This window comes from Drosophila suzukii, chromosome 3 (assembly GCF_043229965.1).
Source record: "Drosophila suzukii chromosome 3, CBGP_Dsuzu_IsoJpt1.0, whole genome shotgun sequence".
NCBI lineage: Eukaryota > Metazoa > Arthropoda > Insecta > Diptera > Drosophilidae > Drosophila > Drosophila suzukii.
This window is the reverse complement of record NC_092082.1, coordinates 85,861,982-85,886,549: the sequence shown is the minus strand read 5'-3', so window position 1 is coordinate 85,886,549 and position 24,568 is coordinate 85,861,982. Positions and strand designations below refer to the sequence as shown.

Genomic DNA, 24,568 nt, shown 5'->3' with positions numbered 1-24,568 from the left:
AGGCAAGGGGAAATGAGGTTAGGCAAGACAGTGGGTATTATTGAGAAAACTAGATTTTTTGAGAATTTTGTTTCAAAAATAAAATACCTAATTCTTGAGATATATGCTATTTAAATGTGCTGTATAGTGAATTTTTAAAAAAAAATTCAAAAAGATGATAACTAGTTCTTCAGATATATATTCATATGCCATATAATCAGTTCTGAATATAGAAAAGGTTTACTATTTTTCTAAAGGCAGCAAATCGGAATCAATTCTAGTCATCCATAACCAGCACCCACTGTATCCTCACTTTGGGGCTTAATAAAAGAAAGATGGAAAGGCAAAACGATGTTGCGCCTGTTGTCACTTTGATAAGGGCACTTAGCCAAATCTTTTGTCAGGAGAAAGCCTCCATTGATGTCATCGTTAGGCGAAAGTGAAAGTCAAAGGGAACGGACTGAGTAAGGGGTCCTGAGACGAGCTCTTCATTAAAACACATGCCAGAGCCAACCTTTGGCTCTTCCGATCCATTCCGTTCCCTGTGTACCATTCCATTCTCGGCGCGTGTTCAGTTCTCGCATTAATTTGGTCAATTTATGTGCGTGTGCGATAAAAGGACAAATGGACAGGAAATAGGAGGGAGGTTCTCCTTTAACCAAAAATGTCACTGAGAAAAATATTGTTCGGGTAAAGTCATCAAAAAGGTTTTGGTAAATAATCTGAAACAAAATATAACGATTAAACAATAACAATTTTTATAGTATATCTAAATTTAAATGTTTCCTTAAAGTGGAATTCATGACTCAGATTTTAGTCCAAAAACTTTCTTTTTGTTGTGGTTTTTTAAACGTAACTTAGCCAAATTAAGGCATACAACCAAAAGACAGACTGTTTTGAGCAGATTACCACCTATACTATTAATTCCCATCAATTTAAGGAACATTTATTTTTTCACCTATTTTCGCATTTTTTTGTACATCATGTATTTTTGGAAAAATTTTCAAAAAATTAAAAATTTTCAGGTTTTAATGCCAATGGATTGGAATTTAAATTACGAGTTAAACGAGGTATGGCACTCCATATTGAGACCATTTTCGGCATTATGCCAGCCAAAACACTGACTTTTTTATGGCCCAAAATCAGGATTCAGATTTTAGTCAAAAACACTAATTTTTCAGGGCTTTTTTAATCGTAGTTTCGTTAAAACAAGGAGTACAGCTAAAAGAATTACTGTTTTGAGCACCTTACAACTTATACTATTAATTCCGATCACTTTAAGGAACATTTATTTTTTGACCCATTTTCGCATTTTTTTTACATCACTAATTTTTGCAAAAAGTGGTCAAAACCAAACATTTTTAGATTTTAATGCCAATGGATGGAGAATTGAAAAACGAGCCCAACGAGGTATGACATTCCGCATTCGGACCATTATTTTCATTACGACAGCCAAAATGCTGGAAAAAAATACTCTTTTTTTCCGTTTTTCTTACCTTTCTAAATAAAACCTAGTTAATTTCCATAGGTATTTTTTCTTCCTGTACCATCATTCAACCCCTCTTCAGCACCTATTTAGGCCGGGCGTTCTTCATTGCATAACAAATAGTTTGAGTGCGTATGGGAAACGTTCGTGCGAGGCGCCTCTAAATTGCCATTACTCATACGCCGCGTGTGACGCCGGCAATTAAAGCCAATAAAATGCACAAGTGCCGCTGCACTCGGCTATAATTACGCAATGCTCAGGGGGCGAGAGGGGACCAAAAGGCTATTTCCAACTCACTAAACTCGCCAATTCGGCCAAATGCTTCACATTCTCTAACATTTATTTGACGGCAAATGGCTTTCGAATGATCGAAAACGGTAAACGAAAGTATTTTGGCCATTTAAAACGGTTTAAAAGCGTTCGTACTGGGGGAAATCAATTATAAACTGGTAATTGAGGGACCCAGCTAAAGTTTGTGCAGTTTGCAAATTGAATCATGTTTATAGTTGTGGATGGGTGGGGTTTTTGGGTGGGTTTTGGGTGTTGGTGGTCGGCTCGATTGGCTGGCAAATTGCACGTGCCACGCCCACGGCGAGCCACCACCGCCCACCTTCTCGAAGAAGCCTGTTGGCCAGTGCATTTGTGTGTGTGTGTGGTCAAGTTGTCGTTTGTTTGTTTGCCTACATGGAAAACTTTGGGTTTTGTTAAGTTTATGCAAATGTCCTTTCGGCAATTAGCAATAAATGTTTGCACTAGCCACTCCATATATGTGTGTGTGTGTATATGGGCTGTGGCCATTTGTGGCCCATTTGAGATACAAATCATGCGGTCAACGTTTACTGCGGGCCACCAGCTGCCTTTGACTTGGCCAAAACGCCCACCCGGAAATGGGCAAAATCACTAGGGGGTTGGTTGAAGTGAGGGAGCGCATTGCGGTCAATGTGCCAACTGTATTATATTTCGGTCTGCATTTCGCCACAGGCTCATTTGCATGACCCCCAGCAAGGATGCACTGGGAATAAACTGGGGTGAGTAAATATTTGTCAACTATGAAACCACCTTCATCTTCATTAAAATAACAACAAATGCATATTCTGCAGGTAAAAAATATTCATTTTATAAACCAAGACAGATATTTAAACATTTTCAGTTTCTTTCAAGCTTGGTTATCTTTAATTAATAAGTTCGTAATAAGGTATATATATATATTCCTTAATATTTTTATAATTTCCTAGTTGCTTTTCCAGCGATATCTCCTTCAATTCAAGACACCTGCCTAAACAATTAACCCCTTTTGTTCCAAATCCCAAATGCTTGAATGGCTTTTGTGGCTGATATCGAATGACTGTGGCTGCGATATCGGTTGACCGATATAAGTCAAATTCACCGCCATCCGCGTCTCAAATTCTCAAGCCACACCTAATCGGCAATTTAACGTCCAGCCAAAGCACTTCATTTCTCAGCCTATTCCGGTAAGCTCTTAATGCATTAATTGGAATCCAAGCCGGCAGAGCTTTGTGGCCTGCATTTAGATTGATTTTCATGCATAAGCAGGGGGCCGCTCCACCCCTTTTGGCCTGACCCAGTTTATCAAGTTTTCACTTGTCTGGAATGCGCCAAGTGGCCGGGCCACGAGGACAATACTTGGTCTTGGTCGGCTGGTTGACTGGTTGGCTGGTCGGATAGTTGGCTAGCTGGTCTGTCTGTGAGGTTTCCAACCCGTTTCCCCATTTTCCGCTTTTCCGTTTACCTCCCCTTCCCCTCCACCTCTCTGTATCTCTCTGCTGATCCTGGAGAATCTGGGCCTGGCACTCGGCATTCTGATGCCCGGGAAAAGTTTTTCCAGTTGTGCCAACACAACGCCTTTTGGGCTGCCTGTCGACATCAATTTGCATCTGTGTACATTAGGGTGGGTCTCTGATGTTTGTGGAAATTTTAAGAGATGCAGTTGGGTGTTAATAGGGTGACCATGGGTGTTTTAAGAAGTCATTAAACTCTATGATGAGTTATATTTGGATTTAAGAAAATCTCATATTACTTCATCTTTTAATGGTTTTATAAATAGACCATGCATGTTTCTTGAAATCCTTAAATCTACTTCTTAATATAGGTTTTGATTTATAAATTGAGTTTAAAAAAAGGTCCATAGATACGTTTTAAAAGGATTTATATTTTACATGTGCAGTAGATTTAAAAAATTAATGACTTATTTTTACAATCAATGGAATTTTAAATATATTTTTAAGCCCAAAAATGATATTTCTTCGAGCACCCTAGTGCACATGCACTTGTGCCTATAGTACGTGTATTTTGCCCACTTATTTGTGTGTTTGTGTTCCGCTCGATAAATTGTTTCGCAAGTTTTGAGCAGCAGGAGGAAAAGCCAGGCAGCTCGGGCTGCTTAAATACATCCCATCTGTAGGCTGAGACTATTAATAATGGCACAATATCCTCGCCCTGCCGATTGATTGATGTATGATAAGAAACATGAATCAGCGGCTAAGGCCAGAAAATATTCCCCCCGAGTTCCCAGGCCCTTATGAACCATCTGACGGCATAATAATACGCGTTTATCTCTGCTTGGTTACCAATCTCTAACAATTTGATTTATGCATTTCCATTTGTGGGCCATGCGTGGGACCCCAAACAACATGCGAGAAGTTTTCCCCTGGAAAAAGGAAAAACCCACACACATGGCAAGAACATCAGAAAGTCTGATTAGATTTCCCCGGCAATTACGTGAGCAAGTCGCTCCTTTGAAAGGCACACTACTCCGATTCGCCCATTCATATTGCCGCTTTAATTAGTCAAATTTCGTTGGCAACGCAACTGGCGAAGGGCCATGTGAACATTATCGGCCCGATTTAGATATATCGCTGGTAAATAGGCACAATGATTGAGCTTGTTAGTCCTTTGTCGTGCATGTGAATAAATGTTTTATAAATCATATCCGATTGCGATTTCCCTGCGATGAAAAGGACAGGAAAGGCCACACTGCGGGAAATGTATGATCTATATTTTAAGGATAGAGACATTTTAAAAGTTAAAGATAATCCGATAAAATATTTTAAAAATATTTAAAAATATGTTTAGGCCTTTATGTTAAACATTTCTTATTAACTTCTAAATTTTGAACAATCCTGACATTGAAAAACTACATTTCTGGTCCAGAAACTTACTTTCAAATTTTATTAAAATCCCATTTTCCTGTGGCAATGCATCAATTCTATAATATTTTCTTCAAGTGCATTAGCTGCGAGCTTACACTGGCAGATAATCCTTGTTGCAGTTGCCTGGCAACCTATTTTGGCCAAATCCCTTTTGCCAGTTCCTCTCAGCCGAACAACAAAGTTCATTTGGCTTTGACTTAGCAGAAATTCAATATTAAAATCGGATATAAATTGTACGCACAGCAACGAACATCCTTCTCATCCTGGAAATAACAAGTGGTTGACAAGGCCCACACACATACACACACAGATACACTCACACAGGGATAACCACCCATCCGTTTTGTAACATGTGCATTTGTTTAAGTATGTGTAAGCCTGTTTATTCAAATGTATTGCATTTATTTCCGCTCGTGTTGTGCTTCTGTTTTGTTAGCAATTTTCGAAATGCTTTTAAAATATTCATGTATATCAAATGTTTGATACAAACAAATACATATATGTAAAGTGGGGACTTAAGCCGACTAACTGTCGAATTGGTTTTGTGTGTGCGAGTGTGTGTGTGAGCCCACGTGTATCCCTCGGATACAATGAAAAATCGTGAGTTCTACTTTAATATTTATATGATAAATTTGTACACATATCCATGGGCAATTAATCACCAGGATACGCTGGCCCAGTTATACATATATGTATGGCCGGGACTTGATTGATCGAGGGAGCTGTCGTGTAATTAGCACACACACGCTGACCTTCTGACAGTTCGCCGGTAATTGCGTAATGAAAATTAATAGATTTATGGCCCGCCAAGGCTCAAAAGAGCGCTTTAAAAACGCCTGACAGCGCGTAGTATCTACATTTGTATCCTGTATCTGAGGGATTCCCTTTGACAGGCGACGGCCGTAAAAGCGGCAAACAAAAGCAAAATTCTCCGCCGCCGGGGAACCCTTCGTCGGGATCCTTTTATTGCCCCGAAAAGTGTATGACAAATGCGTGCCATGGATGCCATGATGCCATGATGCCATGATGCCATGGCATTCGCATCCTCATTCTCGGCGGTCGTAAAAACTGCGACGCCTCCATTGTTAATCTCCACTCACGGCATCGCTTCTGTTTGGCTTTTGTTTTATTGTCGCACTTATTTTTATTTGCGCATCCGGCGATGATGCCATGCAGCTCTCAGCTTGATTAAATTATAAAAATTGTATTATGATGGAAGCCAGTGCCCAGCGGCGATTTCGATTTCTGTTCGTTTTCGTTTTCAAGCTGATGGGAAATATAAAAAACACCGGGCATTGAACTTGGGTTGTTTTCGAAGTGAGTCAAAGTTTCAGATAAATAAGAGTTATATCAGAAATTAAGTATGATACATTTACTTAATTTCTTATTCATTTTACTGATTTTTTATATAATTTTTTCAATAGTAAAAATTGTGATGTTTTATACCTTTGAAAATAAATATTACGTACATATGTCATCTTAAAAAAAATGTCTCAAATTTCTAATATAAGTTTTCAACCATACAAAATACTGTATTTTAAATAGTAAGGCAACTTGGGAATCTTGTAATACCCCTTGAGCTCTTATAGGTTTAAAAGCGGCGGAATGGAAACCATGCACTTGGCAAGCTTTCAAAAACTCTACATCTATCTATCCATCGAGTGCGGCTTGAAAAAGGGCCGAGAAACGAGGACCGAGGGCAAAAAGGGAAGTTGGCCCGGTATTTGGGTCAGACTGCAGCTGGTGCATCTTGGCCTTCGCACGCACAGAGCTAGATGAAATTTAATTTAAAACTTTCCATTCTCGGCCCAAAAATAAATGTGCCATGTCCAGGCCATGTGTTGCTCCTCCTGCTGCAGCTCCCCGTTTTGTTTTTACTCGGTATCAAATTGTTTTGCAACTTGCATAATAACTCACTGGCCATCCAAAGGCAAACAATAATGAATGACTGTAGCAGAAATTAAAATGTCTTTAGAGGAGCCGTAGGAGGAGCTAGACTGAGAAAGAGATCCTCGGTCAAGGAGCTGTCTCTTTTGGCCCTGGCTTTTCTAGCTGCCGGCTGCAATTGATTAAAATTCCCAGCAATGAACTGCAAATAGAACGGATTCCTTGGATCCCCATCCCATTCTCTGCTGGCATTTTCCAGCCCCCTGCGGCTGTGGCTGATGAAAAAATGCAACTTCGCTCTGCTCTTTGTCGGCTGCAGTTTCCTGCCAAAGGTGTTTTCAAGTCGAGTTTGATTCATCTCGGCAACCGCACTCCAATCTGACAGAGTGCTTCCTTTGCCTTGGCTTTTCTCGCACTTTGTAATTACTTTCATTTAATTAATTTAAAGTCGATCTCAAGTTTTTTTGCGACACACAAAGGCGGCTCAAAGGAAACCGCCAACGCCACCGCTTCATCAAAAGAATGCAAAAGAAAAACCATCGACTTGTGCTAAACGCTTTAAGAGCCTAATAAACTGGGTGATGAGCCTAATAAGCCAAACAACACCCCCCTTAATATTCTGCAATGCCGGTCAACCGGAAGCGGAAATTGTCCCCAGCCAAAGGAAGTGCTTTTTTATTTGTTATTTGCTTTTTCTGTTGCTTTTCAAGGCTCTGCATCTAGAAAGCTAAGCTGCTGTCGGCCAGAAATTGGATTTATCTGCTTCGTTAGTAAATTGGTTGTGATAGGCGCGACATCACGAACTGTCCTTGCTTTTGCTCTTGGCCAGGCTTCAGCCGTTGGCCGTCTGAAAAATCGCAAAGTCTGGGCCAGTTGCCAACCAGCTGCAACGGCAATTCGGGTGCCACCAAAGTCGGCCTGCACAGTGGCCAAAACTGAAGGAAAGCGACTGGTATTTGCTGCAATTTTCTCGGGATTTATGATGCCACTGAGAAAAAATGTCCCGATTTTTTGAACTTAAAAGAAGGAACTCTAGTTTATTGCAAGAGTAAAAATTATTTTTTATGCATTTTTATAATCTTTATTAAATAGAATACTTGACCATAAGTTCATTTGAATGCTGAGGATTTATTATAAAAATATATTTGCCTTCAAAATTATTTTAAGTAGTTATTTTACGACACGAATTTAATTTTAAATTAGTAAATCAAAATGTTTTCTGTTCTGTAGGCAAATTTAAGTAAACCAAAAACTTCTTCCTTTTTTTGTATATTTTTTTTGCCATTGTCCTGTTTTGCAGCTTGAAGTCGGTCAACTGTTTTTTTTCCGGCAGTGGCCAAATGATTTTTATGCGAATTTCATTACAGTTAGTCGTTGACTCTTAAAGCTGAGCCCGCCTGCTTGGAGGAAGTTTATTCATTATTGACTTTCCGCCTTGACGTCCGACGCCGAAATAAATGCTTAAATAAGCCAGCGGCATTTCAATTTCGGCAAAGTTTAAGTTGCCCGCCCCTTTTCTTTTTTTTTTTGTTGTGTTTTTTTTTGCGACCCCGCGGCGATTGCAAGGATACTTGGACAGGATACGACCGGGGTCCGTGATTCTGTCACATTTTTAATTACAATTTCCATTTGGTGTTTATAATTTGTGTAGCAAATTGAGCGACAGAAATGGTGACATTCATGCGCGCAACGCAACTAATTTTGGAGTCCAGATGGGGAATCGCTCATTTGACGGCCACCACGATAATGATGATGATGATGAACTGCCCGGCGGCAGCTGATTTATGGGCAACGCAGATGGTGGAGTGAAAAACACTCGGGGAAAATAGTGGTGAATTTGGGAGAATTGTTAAAGATTTTTGGGTGAGTTATTAAAATAGGTTTTGTGAGTTTAAGCTTGGGTTTCCGGTTATAAACGTAGAAATATTTAAAATTTCCTTAAATATTGTGTTAGGGAAGTGAGACTTTTAAACAAATGCATAAATTCTATTCATAAACTAAAATTTTTAAAAGGATAAATATAAATGGTATATGGTTCTAACCGTAGTATTATGGTCCTAAACATGGTATTTATAAATGTTGGTACATTTATTAATATGAATATTTTGTTAAGGATGAACAGATGCATTTATTTAATTATTATTATAAATTTTAGGCTTTTGAATTAGTTAAAAAATCAACTTTTAATTTAATTTAATTTTTTTCAATGCACTTAAGTTGTAGGAGTGAGTAGTAGTAGGGCAAAAACCATAACCAAAACAAGCCATGTGGAGGGCTGCTATTCGGCTGCATGGATTAATGAGCCACAGCGGCGACCACATTGGGATTTTCGTAGCCTGGGACGGGACTCTGTGGATTATGTTGACTTTCTGCAGACAATGCTGCAGGAGGAGCCCTAGCCAAAGGACGAGCCCAGCAACATCACAGGATGTGCGCCCTTCCCCGCCCCTGGCACCCTCCTTTCTCGGCTTCTGTCGGTGAGTTTTGGCCCAGAGTCCTTCGGACTGGTGGCAAAAATTAAATTATGACAGCAAATGAACAGCCGCAGGTGGGCAGGATGAGATGGCCGGAAATGCTGGGCCGTTGGCAACCTGGCTAATAATGAAATACATGAATTTTTTAGACAATAATCGCTGCAGCTTAGCTGGGATTATAATGGGCGCACGATGGCCAAGGAATAACAAAGGACTCCCGTTGCTGGCTTTGCCTTTTGCTCTTTAAGTCGACCTGAAATAAAGCCAGCTCTAAATTAAATATAACTAGCAGAGTAGTTTTCTTTTATTTTTCCATTGCCATTCCCAGTCGACTGCATTTTTAATCATCAATATTTACAGATGTAATTTTGATTGTCTAATCAATTATTGTTGTTTACCCAACTCATTGCCGTTCGATTGGAAATGTTGCCTAAATAAACATTAAATGCAATTAAATTGCTTAATGACCCACATTGGGGGAATTATATTTGCTTTTTCGAGCGGCAAATGTCCCAAAACTTTGTTAAAGATTTACGACCTGCATAAATTTCATAATTTCCCAATGGCTTAATTGTCTCTTTGCCCAGGACAATTGTAATGAAAATTTAATTTCCGTTTGTACAGCACCGTAATAGAATATTTTTTTTAACTGGCTTAGACGGATGAAATCTGTCATATTTAAACTGTGCATGCAGTACGTATATATTTTAAATGCCTTCTGCTGTTAATAACTATATTCTTTTACTCCCAAAAAATATCCCTCACCAGCAATAGCATAGTGTTTTGGCCACTGCTTCTAAAATTTAATTAAACTTGTAACTAAATTATTTCGATATGCAAAGCTGGCCATCGTGACGACACTGCCGAGGACAGAAAATCCTACAAAATAGAGGCAACTGCAACAACATCGGCAAAAGCCAGCGTGGTAGAAAATTTGTGTAAAAAGCGTAAAATATTATTTGCAATTTTCGCCTGCGAAACTAACGAATAAAACAAAGGAGTTTCACACACTTGCCGACAATGATTTGGTTTATTTTTCGCAAAGGAAATTTTTTTAATTTTCACATTGCTGAAATAGTTTTCATCGGTTTTTACTGCATTATTATTTGCCAATATTTTTCGCATTCAGATTTCTGTTTTATTTTTTAGCTACAAATCATTCAAACATTTATATATATATATGCATATTCAGCTGCATATTCTGACTTTGCCGTTTTGATTTTTAATTGAATTTGCTGGCATAGTTGACCGGCCAGCCGTAGATTCAGTAAATGGCGACGCAAACAAGCAGAAATCGAGTCCACTCGGCGTATACGTAATATCGAATTTCAAGTACGATGATCGCTTGATTGGTTCTCTTCTGATTCAGATTCTGATTCAGATTCTGATTTTCCCCTGCAATGAATCGTGGCAAATAATCAAATTTGATTCGTAGAACCTGGCTGGTAGCTCGGAAACCTGCTAATTGATATGCATGTGTCGTTTTCCATGGGCTACGCTGCAATTTTGTCCATTATTTGGCGCTGTGGGCCTCGAAAGAGCCCCGCTGACATTTTTCCATTAATTGAAAATGCCAATGGCCAGGCGGCCGTGCAACAAAGCAGCATCAAATTGCCATCCATATTGTCTGCCCCACCAAAATGCAAAGGCATTGTATTATTTTGTGGGCGCCCTGTCCGCATAAATTATGAAAAGGCCCCCGATTCTGGCATATTTTGATGACATGCATGGCATGTCCGTGTCCGGGGAACTATTTTCTATTTTCGGTTTCCACAATTCCCCTCTATCTTTTTTTTTTGGAAAAGTCAAATATCCCGCATTATTTACCATGTACTCGTTGCTGTGGCAAACCAAACAAATGTCAAAGCAGTCCTTGTTTGCACTTTTAGTTTGTCAATGCGAATGGATTTGCCATTTCTGTTTGCCTGCCGATGTGCAAAGCAAACTGCAAGTTATTTTAGCACACTTATAGAGAGCTACCAGTTGAGGAGTAGTAAATAAAAACCAAGGTTGTCAAAGGCGAAGTGCCGATAAAATGGTCAAATAAACTGTAATTTAATTACTTAAAACTTTTATCATGAAAGACATGTACTAACGAAAATATAGAACAGATATTTGACTATCTTTTATTTCAACCTTAAATACTGTGTTCAAATTTAAATCATTTTGAAACTTAACCCCTTAAAAGACAGCATTTTAAATCAGGTCTCCACTGCGGTTACCTTATTTATTCGTAAATCCATTTTCGAAATTACACGCTTCGTGATCATTTTTCCTTACTTAATTATACACTAATTAAAATGTGTATAAAATATTGCGAGGGAGTATAACTATATATTCAGACATTGGCGGTTGTTTGTATTGCATAATGGAAGCAGGTGAAAATTCGATGCATTTTTTGATTGAACGTGTTTTTTGGGCAAGCACAGAATTTCCAGGCTCCTGTATATTTTATAATGATTAAAATTTGTTGTCATAAAGCCGCGCCCACCAATCTTACCAAAGAAAAAGAGAAAATTCCAATACCATGTATGGAGTTTTTTATTTATTTTTTATTGAATATTTCATAACCGTAAGCCATCGGTTGGTGGGTTTTGTTGATTTATGTTCGACTGTAAAATGTGTGCAGACAGAAGCTGGAATTTAAGCTTTAAAAGTTATTAAAGGATGGGCAAAACTAACTTTTATCCCCCGGCTACTCTGTGTAATTCTTAAATAATATCCTCTGCTATTTTGCAGCTTCGTTGGCCAGCGAGCTAGGATAGCAAAAACTAATTTAGAAAATTGTTTTTAGCCTCTGTTGCTCGTCCCTTTGCTTATGCTTTTGCTTTTGCCCCGGGCAAGTGAGAATTTCCTAGAGGGCCCGAATGAATCTAATAAAGAAATTACTCCAGACAGGCTAGCCGCCAAGGACGAGGCCCCCACTAAATAAAATCTCGGCATATTTGCCCCACAATGTCGCCAATGGTTCGGCGTCTCCAGTAATGAGCTGAATATAAAGTGCGTGCCTCGAATCGGGGGAGTCCTAAATCGCTGTTTGCTCTTAGCCATAATATGAATAATTTAAAAACAAAGGCGAAACGATTTGCGACGTGCGCCTAATACACTTTGCCGATGTAATTGCAGATGTGTGAAAAGGATCCGGCCGTCGAAAAAGGACATTCTAGCCGGTCTAATAGCTGCAAACAAAGGCTGCCGCCGCTCAAGCATTCAATTCACCAATTTGCGCTTAATGCTTGACTATTCCTAAATGGCCAAAAGACAATGTGTCTGGTCCCCAGGGCAAAAAAAAATAAAACAGGTAAAACTCAAGCACACGTGTCGCTGCTGCAGACCCAATAAATATGTCCTGATGGCAAAAATTGCCGATTCAGGCTGTTCGTATGCTCGAGATGGCGGAACAGTTGTGTGACTTATTCATGGGGGCTGCTGCCACCATTGTTTTTATTGGTTACCCATTAACTTTATGTTGTATCGAGGCGACAGCTTTTTAGATATGTTTAATGGATGGGGTAGTGGATCCCTTGGCTACGAACAAATTCCGCTTTTTTTCTATATTAAGCAAAAAACCATCGTTAAGAAGGGAGTGCCTTTGGCATTACATTTAATTGGAAAATTACGAAAGTTAGGAAATATACATAAAATATATATAATTGTTGTCTTGAAGATCTATAATATATAAAGATCATAAAAATCAGCAAAAAAAAAATATATATATATATTTACATATAAAACTCCATTACTATTCACCAAAACTGAACTCTGTTATTAGGTAACTTAAGACTTTAAAATACCAATCCAAAATCAATCGATTTATGTACCAAAATGTATTTTTAAAGTCACTAGACTTTTTTAATTAAATTTATTCCTAAAAATTAACTCATGTATTAGGTTAGTTAAGACTTAAATATTTTCTATATTTAGAGAGCCTCAAAAAGAAGCTATTTTCAATATACCAAGCGAAAACCAATGGATTTATATGCCAAAATGTATATTATGAAGTCCCTTGATTCTTTTTAAATGTTCTAAACTTCGAGGATTAAAACACTTCAAGAACTGTCTGTTTCGAGATAAAAACTTCCCGGATGATGGGCAATTTGGGTGATTTTTCCCCTGCACAGGATGGCATTCGGCAGGAAGCCGCCTTTGTTTCCCGTGCATCTCAAAAACAATCTGGGTGGCATCGTTTATGCCAACAATTAGCCGCATCCAGCTGCAGTTACACGCCCACTTGGGCCAGCAGTTCTATGGAAAAGCGTTAGATGGTGGATGGTAGATGGTAGATGGCAGTGGAAAGTAGACCAAGTACACTCCGTTTTGTTCGAAGCCCGCTTTGTTTGTGTCGCCGGGACTTTAATTGCGAAAACATTTTCAAAAGTTTTTCATAAATTTCTCGCACTTAACCGAAAGTACATAACGCAAACAAAAGTAAAGTAAAAGTGTGTGCTACTTATGCAGCTTATTTTCAGTGTGTTGCAGTTGCAGTTGCAGTGGCAGTGGCAGTTGCAGCATCAAACTTCGCTGCAATGGCGGCAATGCACATCAATAAAACGAAAATTGCTGCAGAATGGTGCACAATTGTCCTGGGAAGCTGAAAGGCGTTGGAATCTGTGTGTGTGTGGGTGGTTTGTTGGCCAAGGGGGCGTGGCAGGTTGCTGCAATTGTTGTTGCTGTTGCCTTTGCTGCTACTGCTGCTGCTGCTGCAGTGAAAACAATCGAAATTATAGCAAACAAGCGCGTAAACTTTTCGCTTTCATGGTCGGATATATCTATATATGAATGTGTGATTGTGTGTGGCTGTGCGGCTGTTGTGTGCCTGTGTGTGTGCATGTGTCCTGCAGTTTTATTGCTGTTCTGTTGCGGCTGCGGCTGAAGGCAGACATTAAAATGCCTGACAAAAAGCACCGCCAACTGCAACCTAATGCCAATGCACACACTCACACATTCGCATCTGTAATCGGGAGTGTTTTTTTGGATGAGTCAGTGATGCCCAAATTAAAATTTTAAATCTTTTAAAGTATTTTTAAATATATAATTAATATAAATGCAGAATCGCTTGATTTATTAATTAAAATAATATTATACCTAACAAGAAGTGGAATAAAAGGAACAAAAATGTTAGAAACTTGTTAGGAAAAAGATTTTTCTTTACAAAAACCGTTGGTGTACTTTCCATTTCCATATACATAAATAGCTCTTACAAATTGAATCAATTAGTAAAAATAACATTTTATCTGGAAACCTAAAATGTGTAACACTAAACGAAAATTGTATATGAAAACTTTACAACTGCAAAATATATTATCCCCACAATTTGGAAAAACCTTTCAAAAGAGCTTGTTTTGGTAAGAAGTGTAATCTTTTTATAAATCCAGGATAATTCCAGCTAAGAATATATTCCAAAAATATAAAACCCAACCGTCATCTCTAGTTTATGCGGTGGCTTTTTATGCTAGTGCCTGTTTTTCCAACCGTTTTTTATTGCAGCTCTTGATGACGAGCGAACTGCGCTCATTTGCGTGCACATTTTCCGAAGCACACTTTTTGGGGCCGTGAAAAAATGTGTGTCAACAAAAGTTTTGGTTTCCCAGCTGCAGCGAATTGTGTCCGCTTTCACTAGTTATTTCTGTTGTTGCCACTATTGCCACTTTTCCATGACCGAATCTAATGGCACACTGGAGAGCAAAGCCGGAAAAACAGACAGTCAAAAACCTGCCTGCAATTAGAGACTAGAGACCCCAGTGGAAGTTGCAGAGCAACCCTTTTTTCCCGTTTCGGTAGTTTTCGAAAAACTAGTTATGCTGCCATAATTAAATGTAAATTATCACCATGTGCACAAAACTGTTGCCATGTTTACTTATTTATTTGCCAGTTAATTAGTTCGGAATGTGTCCCCGAAATCTGGTGACTTTTCCTGTTCAGCCGGGTATTACAAACCACGTACAAGAAATGTAATTATTTTCATTACATCAACAATGCAGGCACACCACACCACACACACACATCCAATAAAAGTGTGTAGCCAAGGAAAAGACAACAATGTCGCTGACATTTCCAATACAAAGCCAGAGTGCGAGGCTTTTGTTTATTTTTGACATTGACGTCCCTCATTAATGTAAACGACGTCGACTGCCGGCATAAAAAGGCGACCTTCTGTAATTATAATTAATACGAAAGGAGCATGAGCGCCCCGACCCCTCGATTTGCCGTGTCAATGGGGCTCCGTTGACCCGAAACCAATAATACGGGAAGATACCAAGAAAGTTCAGGGGCCAAGAAAAGAAAAGGGTGGGTTGGTAAGGACCTCCTTTCCCGGCATTAAAAATTCCATTAGCTGCAAACTGCCCGCGTTAATTAGAGCCACAAACAACAGCTGATAGAAATTTTGATCACAACCCCCCTTATAAATATATACATGTATTTTTCCAGGACTTACCAAAGATTCGTCCTGCTCGCGACGAGGGCAAGGTGGCCAAAATCAGGAGCAACACACAGCCTGGAATGATGAGCCCTCGATGATTTCCGTTTCCGGCCGATATGCGCAGCGTCATTTTGTTTGATGCGATTGGGGTTTGGTTTTTATTTATTTTTTCTCGTTTTAATCTAAAGCAATTTATGCGGTGGTTTGCGTTACGGTTTGGTTTTTTGTTGAATTTTGTAGGGTTTTGGTTTGGTAGTTGTCTGCCCTTGGGCTTTCCGAAATCAATTTACATTTATTTTTGGTTTATTTCCAGTGCCAATTAAACTATGTTTGCGTTATGAGCTGTTGCGTTTTTTAGTTATTCAACTTTGATACGGTTTTAGTTTGTTTTTTGTTTGCACCGATTTTGGCTTTAGGTGATCATTTTGAACGAGCTGCAAATACGAGAGAGAGAGCAAAAATGAAAATTAAATTTGTTGTGCAAACAGGATCACATTTGATTTGCTGGCGATTGATTTTTGCTTTCAATCAGACTGGGTATATTTGCCAAGGGGAATAGTTTTGACCTGCTTTATATGGTATTTGAAGAGCTTATATATTTTAAATATTTATTTCTCTTTTGTTTTGAAGTTTTAAAAGTTTCTTGGTGATTCTAAACTACAAAAGACATTATTCTGATAGAGTACATTTGCTAAAGTAGGGAATAGTTTTAAAGAGATCTGAAATTTTACCAGAGTCTTAAGTTAGTAGAAAAATTTCTTCTCAGTGATCTTAACTCTAAGTTTAATGTAGTTTTCAAATATTTTTTTTATCAGATTCTGTGCTTCTGCCACCGTTCTTTTTTCCATTTTCAATTTAAGGGACTTTTACGGTCTCCTAAAATCCCCAGACACTATCCCTTTCGTTTTAGTTTCTGCGGCTGCGAAATTAACTAAAGATGTCAGTCCGGAACAGCGGGGAATATAAAGAGAGTGTGTGTGTGCTAAAGTTTATATGCTGAAAATGAATTTGGCATTTTTACAACAAGCGAGAACAGCGGCGCTCTCGGAAGTCTGACAGTATAAAATGGAGTGAAATCTCTGCTGGTGGTGTGCAGTCAACTAATGTGGCCAAAAAGGGTGGTGCAACGCAGTGGCGGCGAAGTGGGTAGGTTGTAAAACCCGAGGGGGGTTGAGATGCTACGCTCCATAGTAAAAGTGAAATGCGCCGGAGGCGGACTGCACATTTAATGCGGCAACAGTTACAACATGTGGCAGCAAATGGCGATTGCTGTTGGCCCAAACAACTTGGCTTTCGACTATAAAAACTGGGAGCCTTAAAGCTGCCACGCCCCCCTCTTGCCACTGCGCCCCCCCTTTCAACTTTGGCAGCAGCAGTCCGTGCAACAGCAACAAGAACAACAACAACAACAACACTGACAACGAACAACGAACGCAACCCGCCGCACATTGCACATGACGTAAATGTTGTGGTTGCTTTTAAAAACTTTGTTTTAATGTGTTTGCTGCAGGCTGCAAGTTTATTTTTTGTTAACCCCCTGCCCTCCGGAGACTTCCACCCTATGTTGACGTTAAAATTTAAAGTTCAAATTTGTAACTTTTCACGGCAAGTTTCAATGAAAACAGAGCGATGTGCAGACGGCAAATCGTTTTTGGACCTCAGGCGCTCTACGCATTTTCCTTCCAAAGATTGTTGTGAAATTTCTCTGCTTTAACCAGAACACAATCACTTTTTCATTTTTTAACGCACACCTTTGGTTTGAGCTCTTTTCCAATATGATTTTCCGCTTTTTTCCCCAACAATCAACCGATTCGCCAAAAAAAAAATCCATAGGAGTACTGGCAAAATATTATACCTGCCGCAGCTGGTAATTGAAGTTATTTTCCACATTACACACCCTTGGTTTTCCGCGTGGGCAAAAACACATTGACTTTTTCACAGACACCACAATGTGTGCCGGTATGAATTTTCGCACATAAAAACTCCGTTTGTGTAAATAAGTTTTTTCATAAATATGAGTTGATGTTTTTGTTTGGTTTTGGCCGTGCCCAGGAAACAACATTAACGTAAGTTTGTTTGGGCTCTCTGTTGAAAAAACAATTTTACAACATTGAATACTTTTTGAACATAAATGTTGGCTTTACTTAAGTATCAGGACGGCTAAAAAAATCATACAAGTTATGCAGGGCCCTCAGTGTAGCTTTGAAATGTTACAGTAAGGGTTTTTTGAGATAAATGATTTCGATTTATTTTTCAGCATTATCATCACATATTAAATGTATTTTTCACATTTATTTGTTAAACTGTTATTTTTCTTTTCTGCATAGAGGGAATTAACAATTTCACATCAATAAAAATGTTGTTACTTAGTAAATTCACGTTTAGTTAGGAAAATAACTTATTAAATATGTTTTTATAAATTCTAATAAACTGTTCAGGTGATTAATAGACAGTATCTTTATTTAACCAGGCACAAACGTAAATAAAAATACCACTACATGTAGTCAATGGAAAAGCTAAACTGCCTACAAAAATATGTAATTGGAATGGTACTGCTGTTCTTGATACCAGTTAATCGCTATTATTAGTTCTCACACAAACAGCGAGGGCTGCGTAATTCCTCGAAAAGTAGACCCCTAATGAAGACATGGTCCCTTAGAGAAGCCCATTAATAGTCGCGGCTAGACGACCTCAAATAGTCAACGCCTTACGCTAAGCACCTTAACGACAATTGCCCCCTGGAAAAGCATTTTCATCTCCGGTGGCAGTCCGTCAGTGGTCGTCACTCAACAAGTTTCACCCACCCAAGCCAAGGGCCCGGAAAATGGAAAAACAGGAGGGGTCCACCACCCAAATCCAGTTCGTAATGACCGGTTGTGGATTGCAGAGTGGCGCAATGTGCCCGGTGGCAATTAAAGTGCCTCGGAACTTGTAGTTTGTAGTTGAGCAACATTTTCTCAATTTTCCACATAATTCCAAACGCACCTCCTACCCCCAGTTACCCCCCTTCGGGTTCTTTTTGAGTCCATTCTTGGCCATTAGTCCCCTTTGGGTCCGTGGACAGTTCCGAGCCGCTTTCATGCCCGAATGCCCCAAACAGCGAGTGGAAAACAGTGAGGAGCGTTAAGTAGCTGGATGTCAGTAGCCGATTTGCAGTTATGACAACACCACTTCCAAGTGCAGTGGCGCCCCTTTTGGGGGCGAACTTTAAATTAAACAGTAGCAAAAGGCAGGAGCTGCCAGTCGAAGCCAGCGGGGGATGTGACTTGCAACACAGGGGAAAATATACCACACAAAAATCCATCATTATGTAATATCAGACATCTAGAAAACAATCCTAACCATTTTGGTTATACCACTTTTACATTTCCACTTCACCAGATTTATTAAAATTATATTCTTAGCTGTCAAAAATTATTTGTAACGTATTATAAAAGTATTTAAATATTTAAGAGTATAAAACCACCTTACATTTTTTATTTTAAGGGGTTGTAAATATTATATCACTATGCTCACTTGAAAAGATTCATCTCACATGTTATTAATAATTTTTTTGGAAGTTTAAGTATCTTCAATAAAGATATTTTATGTAAATGAATCTAAATGAATAAGAATATGTGCTTCAATCATCAGAGTAATTTAAGTGCTTTGTAAACTCTTTTAGTGAAATTATTTTTAATTTGAAAATATTGTTTAAAATTATTATTATCATTATCAATTTTAGATTCTAAATTAGTTAATATTTTTTATTTATGAAGCTGCTGCTGTAGATTTTTCTAAGTGCATGGGTAAAAACAGTGCGGCAGTGAAGAGTGAAAAAATATGGCACTGCATTTGCCATGAGGCACGAGGCATGAGGCATGAGGCACGGGGCAGGCAACAAGCAGCCCGGGAATCGCCGGAGTAGAATCATACAAAATATGCACGGGACAGCAGCAACACCAGCAACATCAGCTGCAACAGCAACAGAAGTTGTAATTTACAGCTTATTTACGTTGGAATAAAAAATGAATTAAGACAACGAACCAGCAGCATGACAGCAGCTTCCTCCCCGGGCAGCTCGCAAAAGGTAAATGCATAAATAAATCAGGCAAAGTCCAACAGTGAGCAAAAAAATACAAAATAGCGAAAGAGTGGAGCACAAGTTAGAGCGGGTAAATGCAGGAATATAATTAAATGCTTTGACATGAAAGAAAAGCAGTCAGCTAAATGGGAATGCTGGAACTTGGTTAATTAGCACGGCCAGAGGTGTCGCGAATGTCCTCTATAGATTGAGCCAGTTTAAAGTTTAAGCCATACAAAAATAAGGAAGAGAAAAACCCCTATAAAAACACGTGTCAAGTGGAGTCGTCTCTGTGTATATTTTTTTTTGTACCGCTGTCGCCACTTGGTGGCACATATAGATGGAGATTATAATGCCAGACGTTGCACAATGGGTGTGCAAAAAATAGAGAGAAAATAGAAATAACAACTGCAACAGCGGCAGCAGCTTAAGTGCAACTGCAGTGGCTGTGTGACTCGAGTGTTGCCACAGAAAGGGGGTTTCAAACGAACCAGCCATCCAACAACAAGTTGCCTTTGTTGCAAGTACAACTGCAATTGTTGCCCCGATGAAAGCGCAATATAAATCGCCGAGCTGCAACAATGAAATTATTACACGAAGAGTCCTTCAACGGAATTTATCACATGCCAACCACATACGCCTAATCATCTTGTAAGCATTACTAAACATTACTAAAACCTCAACTCGAAAAGGACACTCGACTAATTCGGTTTAGATGCCAGGGTGCAGCTCGAATTTATTTTATTATTTGCTGATGTTTGCAATTTGGGCACGTGCCGCAAATTCTAAAATAGTTGAACGTGTGCCTCCACTCCAGGGCCAAAAATCCTTCTCCTTCAAAAGGTTAAGCACACACACAAACACTTTCTGGTTATTTTTTTGGGGGGTTTTAAGGTCCAAGAACCATTTTTGCGCTTCGCTGACTTTGTTGACAAACATTTTTTTGAGTGGGGCAAACATAATGCGAAAGTGTAGTAGAGGCAATAAGAGTGCTGCTGCCGAAATCAGCGCAAATTTAGTGGCAAAGCAAATAAATTTATTTAAGTTTTTCCCAGCCATTGTTGTTTATTTTATTTTTATATATTTTTCGCTTGCCGACGAAATGTCTCAAGTCGCTGGCTGGCTGGCTGGCTTTTATTGCCCCAACAAATGGCAGTCATGGAATTAAGAAAAATGGCGCAAAAAGGGTTCTCCAGCTTGGTGTTTGTTCAATGGCACATACACACAGTCAATCGGGTGGCCCTTTGTTTGGTCCTGTTTGCTCCTCTGCCCGGAAAAAGCACCCAAACTCCAAGAGTCCTAACAATAATGTCGGCTATTAGCGGCAGGGCATGACCGAATCCCGGGTCAGCAGTTTAAAATAAAACTTTGCTGCAAAAGGGTCTTAATTTTCCCTCGAAATGCCAAACCAATTTCTCGGCCAGACCAAACCAAACCGACTAACCAACCGCCCACGACACTCACTAATTAAACTAATTAACTGAGATGGCCGGGGGATAAGTTGGCCAAAATGTCTTGGCCAACGCGCTTCAAGACGCAAATTGAAAGGGAAAACGCTCTGCAAAGTGGGTCAACATAAATCCAAAACCCCCTACGAAAATGCAAAATATGCTGCAGTATGAGTTTGGAATTTTATTTCCTAGCTGCTGCCTCTATTATAAATCGTTTAGTTATGCTTGTGGGTCAAAACGGAATTCTGGGGATAACCACCTTTTGCTGTATTTTTATTTGCTGCCACTCAAGACCTTATATCAGTTACTGGTTTATCCTCGAGATCGTCGGTATTTGAGATCTTGGTACTCGCCAAGCACACGAACACAAATGAAAACTTAACACCGAACTGGACACCGACTGCCTCATTTTATATTTTCTTTGATTTTCAATCATTTACTGTAGATTTGCATGATTATTCTGGCATTCACTGGGGATATTTTTGCCTGGTTATATTTAATATTTCTTGGCCTGGCTCGAAGCACTTTTTAGTGGCCCTTTTGGCCTCTTTGGCTGAGATATATTCAGCGTCAGGATAAACGCGCACACACGCGACGCGAACGCACGAAGTCCGGCAGCGCCAGCGGACACATCCTTACGAGCGCACAACAAACACGAAACTGAGCCGCTTCGTTTTTGCGCAAATAAATTCCCAGCTGAAAGGCAGAAGCCGCCGCCGCCGCTGCACCACCCCATCCAAAGAACCCCTCTATAAGGTCGGTGGTTCGTGGCCGACTTCGGCTTTCTGGCGGCTTTCACCACACACACGGCAATCTGCCGAAGCTCCGAACTTCTGTTGCCTAGATTTGTGCGCGGGTGGACCCTTCGGCTTTCGTCCTGCCGAGAGCGAAATATCTCTCTATCTCTCAGGGAGAGAGTTCGGGAGAGCACTGCTGTTCCACTTTCAACTCCGAAAACAAAACTCACCTCAACTCCGAATAGCGGTGGCCTTATCACTGATAAGAGAAGCGCTCTTCCGAGGACACGACCTGCTCAAATCGGTCAGGTGCCGAGCGTTCCGCTACGAACTGAATGGGATCTGAGGCAGCAAGTGTTCAAGGAACATCTGGAGCAGTGTAGTATAGTCCTGGCTAGACAGCAGTATGCTAGGGATAAGGCCTATAAACCTTTAAAGGATTTCAAACTAATTTAAAACAGATTTTAGTATAATTTTATTTTTAGTTAGTAATGCAGATTTGTTATGCCACCACACATATATATTATTCCTAATAGGCTCTCGGCAATCTCAACCCTATGGTATTATTTTTCTTTATTAATTACATTTTTTAAGATGGTATCTTAAAAATAATATTTAGTCTACTAAGGGTTGTATCAATATAAAAACTTCTTAAGATGTTTCAAAATGTTATCAGCATAATTGTTTCTTGTAACAGAAAATAATACCTAAAATAATATCTAACAGCAATGTGTAGCAAATAAAAATAACGTTAGTTTAATTTCTGTTTATATCTAACAGCTGTAACGTCTTCGAAAGATTTCGAACGAATCTAAAACCCCTGAAAGTCTAGCAGTTAGTTGGCTTAACAGAGGTCCTTTGACCAACAGGTTTAGGTTTACAGAGCATTCTACCGCAGGGGAGTTTATTCGAAATCGCTTTTTATTTCCTGTTCATTCATGGCAACTGTAAAGGATTCTCAACATTTTCGAAATTCGCCACCAACAGCAGGAACTACCCCTGTGTCCTTTGCGAATGTTGTTTTTCTGAGCTGTTAAAACTTCGAACTGAGCAGGACATCCTGTTAATGGTTTTAAGTGTCTGGGGAACAAAGGTCTACATTCGAATGTTACAAGTATGTAATCATTGTTTACTTCAAGAAGGGGTGGAATGTTTGAGGCTGTTTTATTCTGCTCAGTGTTATTCTAGTCTGGGCCTTAACATCTGTTAGAAAGCAAACTGAAGACAAGGCTTGCATTTCACATTGTTTAGTAATATGAAAGAAGAAATTTCCAATGTCTTTCAAAACGGGAACTAAAAAATAAACTTTTAGATTGCATAACTTGTGTTATTGAATTCCGATTTATGTTCTCTAATATTATACATTAAAATATTTCTTTAAAACGTGGGTCACATTTTTAACCCATTTTCATGTTTGTTTTTTCCGTAATTCCAATGGCTTTCAAAATGGGACACCAAATCTGTACTTCTAGGTTCCATAACTTGAGTTGTTGGAACCAGATTTCGATGTGGGATACCTCTATGAATTTGTGGTTGAATTCTCTTATATTCTACATTAAAATCTATATTTTTACGGAGGGTCAAAATTTTAACCCATTTTCATGTTCGGTTTTTCCGTATTTCAGATGGCTTTCAGAATGGGAGCCCAAAACTGCACTTCCAAATTCCATAACTCGAGTTATACGATCCCGATTTAGACGTGGGATACCTCTATGGATTTGGGATTGAATTCTCTAATGTTCTACATTCAAATATTTCTTTTGAAAGAGGGTCCAAATTTTGACCCATTTTCATGTTCGGTTTTTCCGTATATCAGATGGCTTTCAGAATGGGAGCCCAAAACTGAACTTCCCAATTCCATAACTCGAGTTATACGATCCTGATTTAGACGTGGGATACCTCTATGGATTTGGGATTGAATTCTCTAATGTTCTACATTCAAATATTTCTTTTGAAAGAGGGTCCAAATTTTGACCCATTTTCATGTTCGGTTTTTCCGTATTTCAGATGGCTTTCAGAATGGGAGCCCAAAACTGCACTTCCAAATTCCATAACTAGAGTTATACGATCCCGATATAGACGTGGGATAGCTCTATGAATTTGGGATTGAATTCTCTAATGTTCTACATTCAAATATTTCTTTTGAAAGAGGGTCCAAATTTTGACCCATTTTCATGTTCGGTTTTTCCGTATATCAGATGGCTTTCAGAATGGGAGCCCAAAACTGCACTTCCAAATTCCATAACTAGAGTTATACGATCCCGATATAGACGTGGGATAGCTCTATGGATTTGGGATTGAATTCTCTAATGTTCTACATTCAAATATTTCTTTTGAAAGAGGGTCCAAATTTTGACCCATTTTCATGATCGGTTTTTCCGTATATCAGATGGCTTTCAGAATGGGAGCCCAAAACTGAACTTCCAAATTCCATAACTCGAGTTATACGATCCCGATTTAGACGTGTGATACCTCTATGGATTTGGGATTGAATTCTCTAATGTTCTACATTCAAATATTTCTTTTGAAAGAGGGTCCAAATTTTGACCCATTTTCATGTTCGGTTTTTCCGTATTTCAGATGGCTTTCAGAATGGGAGCCCAAAACTGCACTTCCAAATTCCATAACTAGAGTTATACGATCCCGATATAGACGTGGGATAGCTCTATGGATTTGGGATTGAATTCTCTAATGTTCTACATTCAAATATTTCTTTTGAAAGAGGGTCCAAATTTTGACCCATTTTCATGTTCGGTTTTTCCGTATTTCAGATGGCTTTCAGAATGGGAGCCCAAAACTGAACTTCCAAATTCCATAACTCGAGTTATACGATCCCGATTTAGACGTGGGATACCTCTATGGATTTGGGATTGAATTCTCTAATGTTCTACATTCAAATA

At 39.1% G+C, this 24,568-nt stretch overlaps 1 protein-coding gene across 2 annotated transcripts in view; it reads right to left on the bottom strand.

Annotated features, from left to right (window-relative positions):
* The window catches only part of Ptp99A (Protein tyrosine phosphatase 99A), a 138,407-nt gene extending 116,983 nt beyond the window's left edge, over nt 1-21,424 (bottom strand). Inside the window, exons 1-2 of one of the 2 annotated variants that reach the window (XM_036818818.3) lie at nt 21,191-21,424; nt 15,433-15,851 (exon numbers count right to left, since the gene is read on the bottom strand). In XM_036818818.3, coding sequence (XP_036674713.2) covers nt 15,433-15,547 — 115 coding nt within the window. In that variant the 5' untranslated portion in view covers nt 15,548-15,851; nt 21,191-21,424. The remainder of the gene's footprint in view (nt 1-15,432; nt 15,852-21,190) is intronic. The other variant, XM_036818816.3, reaches the window with a different exon arrangement.
* Between the last annotated feature and the right edge of the window lie 3,144 nt (nt 21,425-24,568).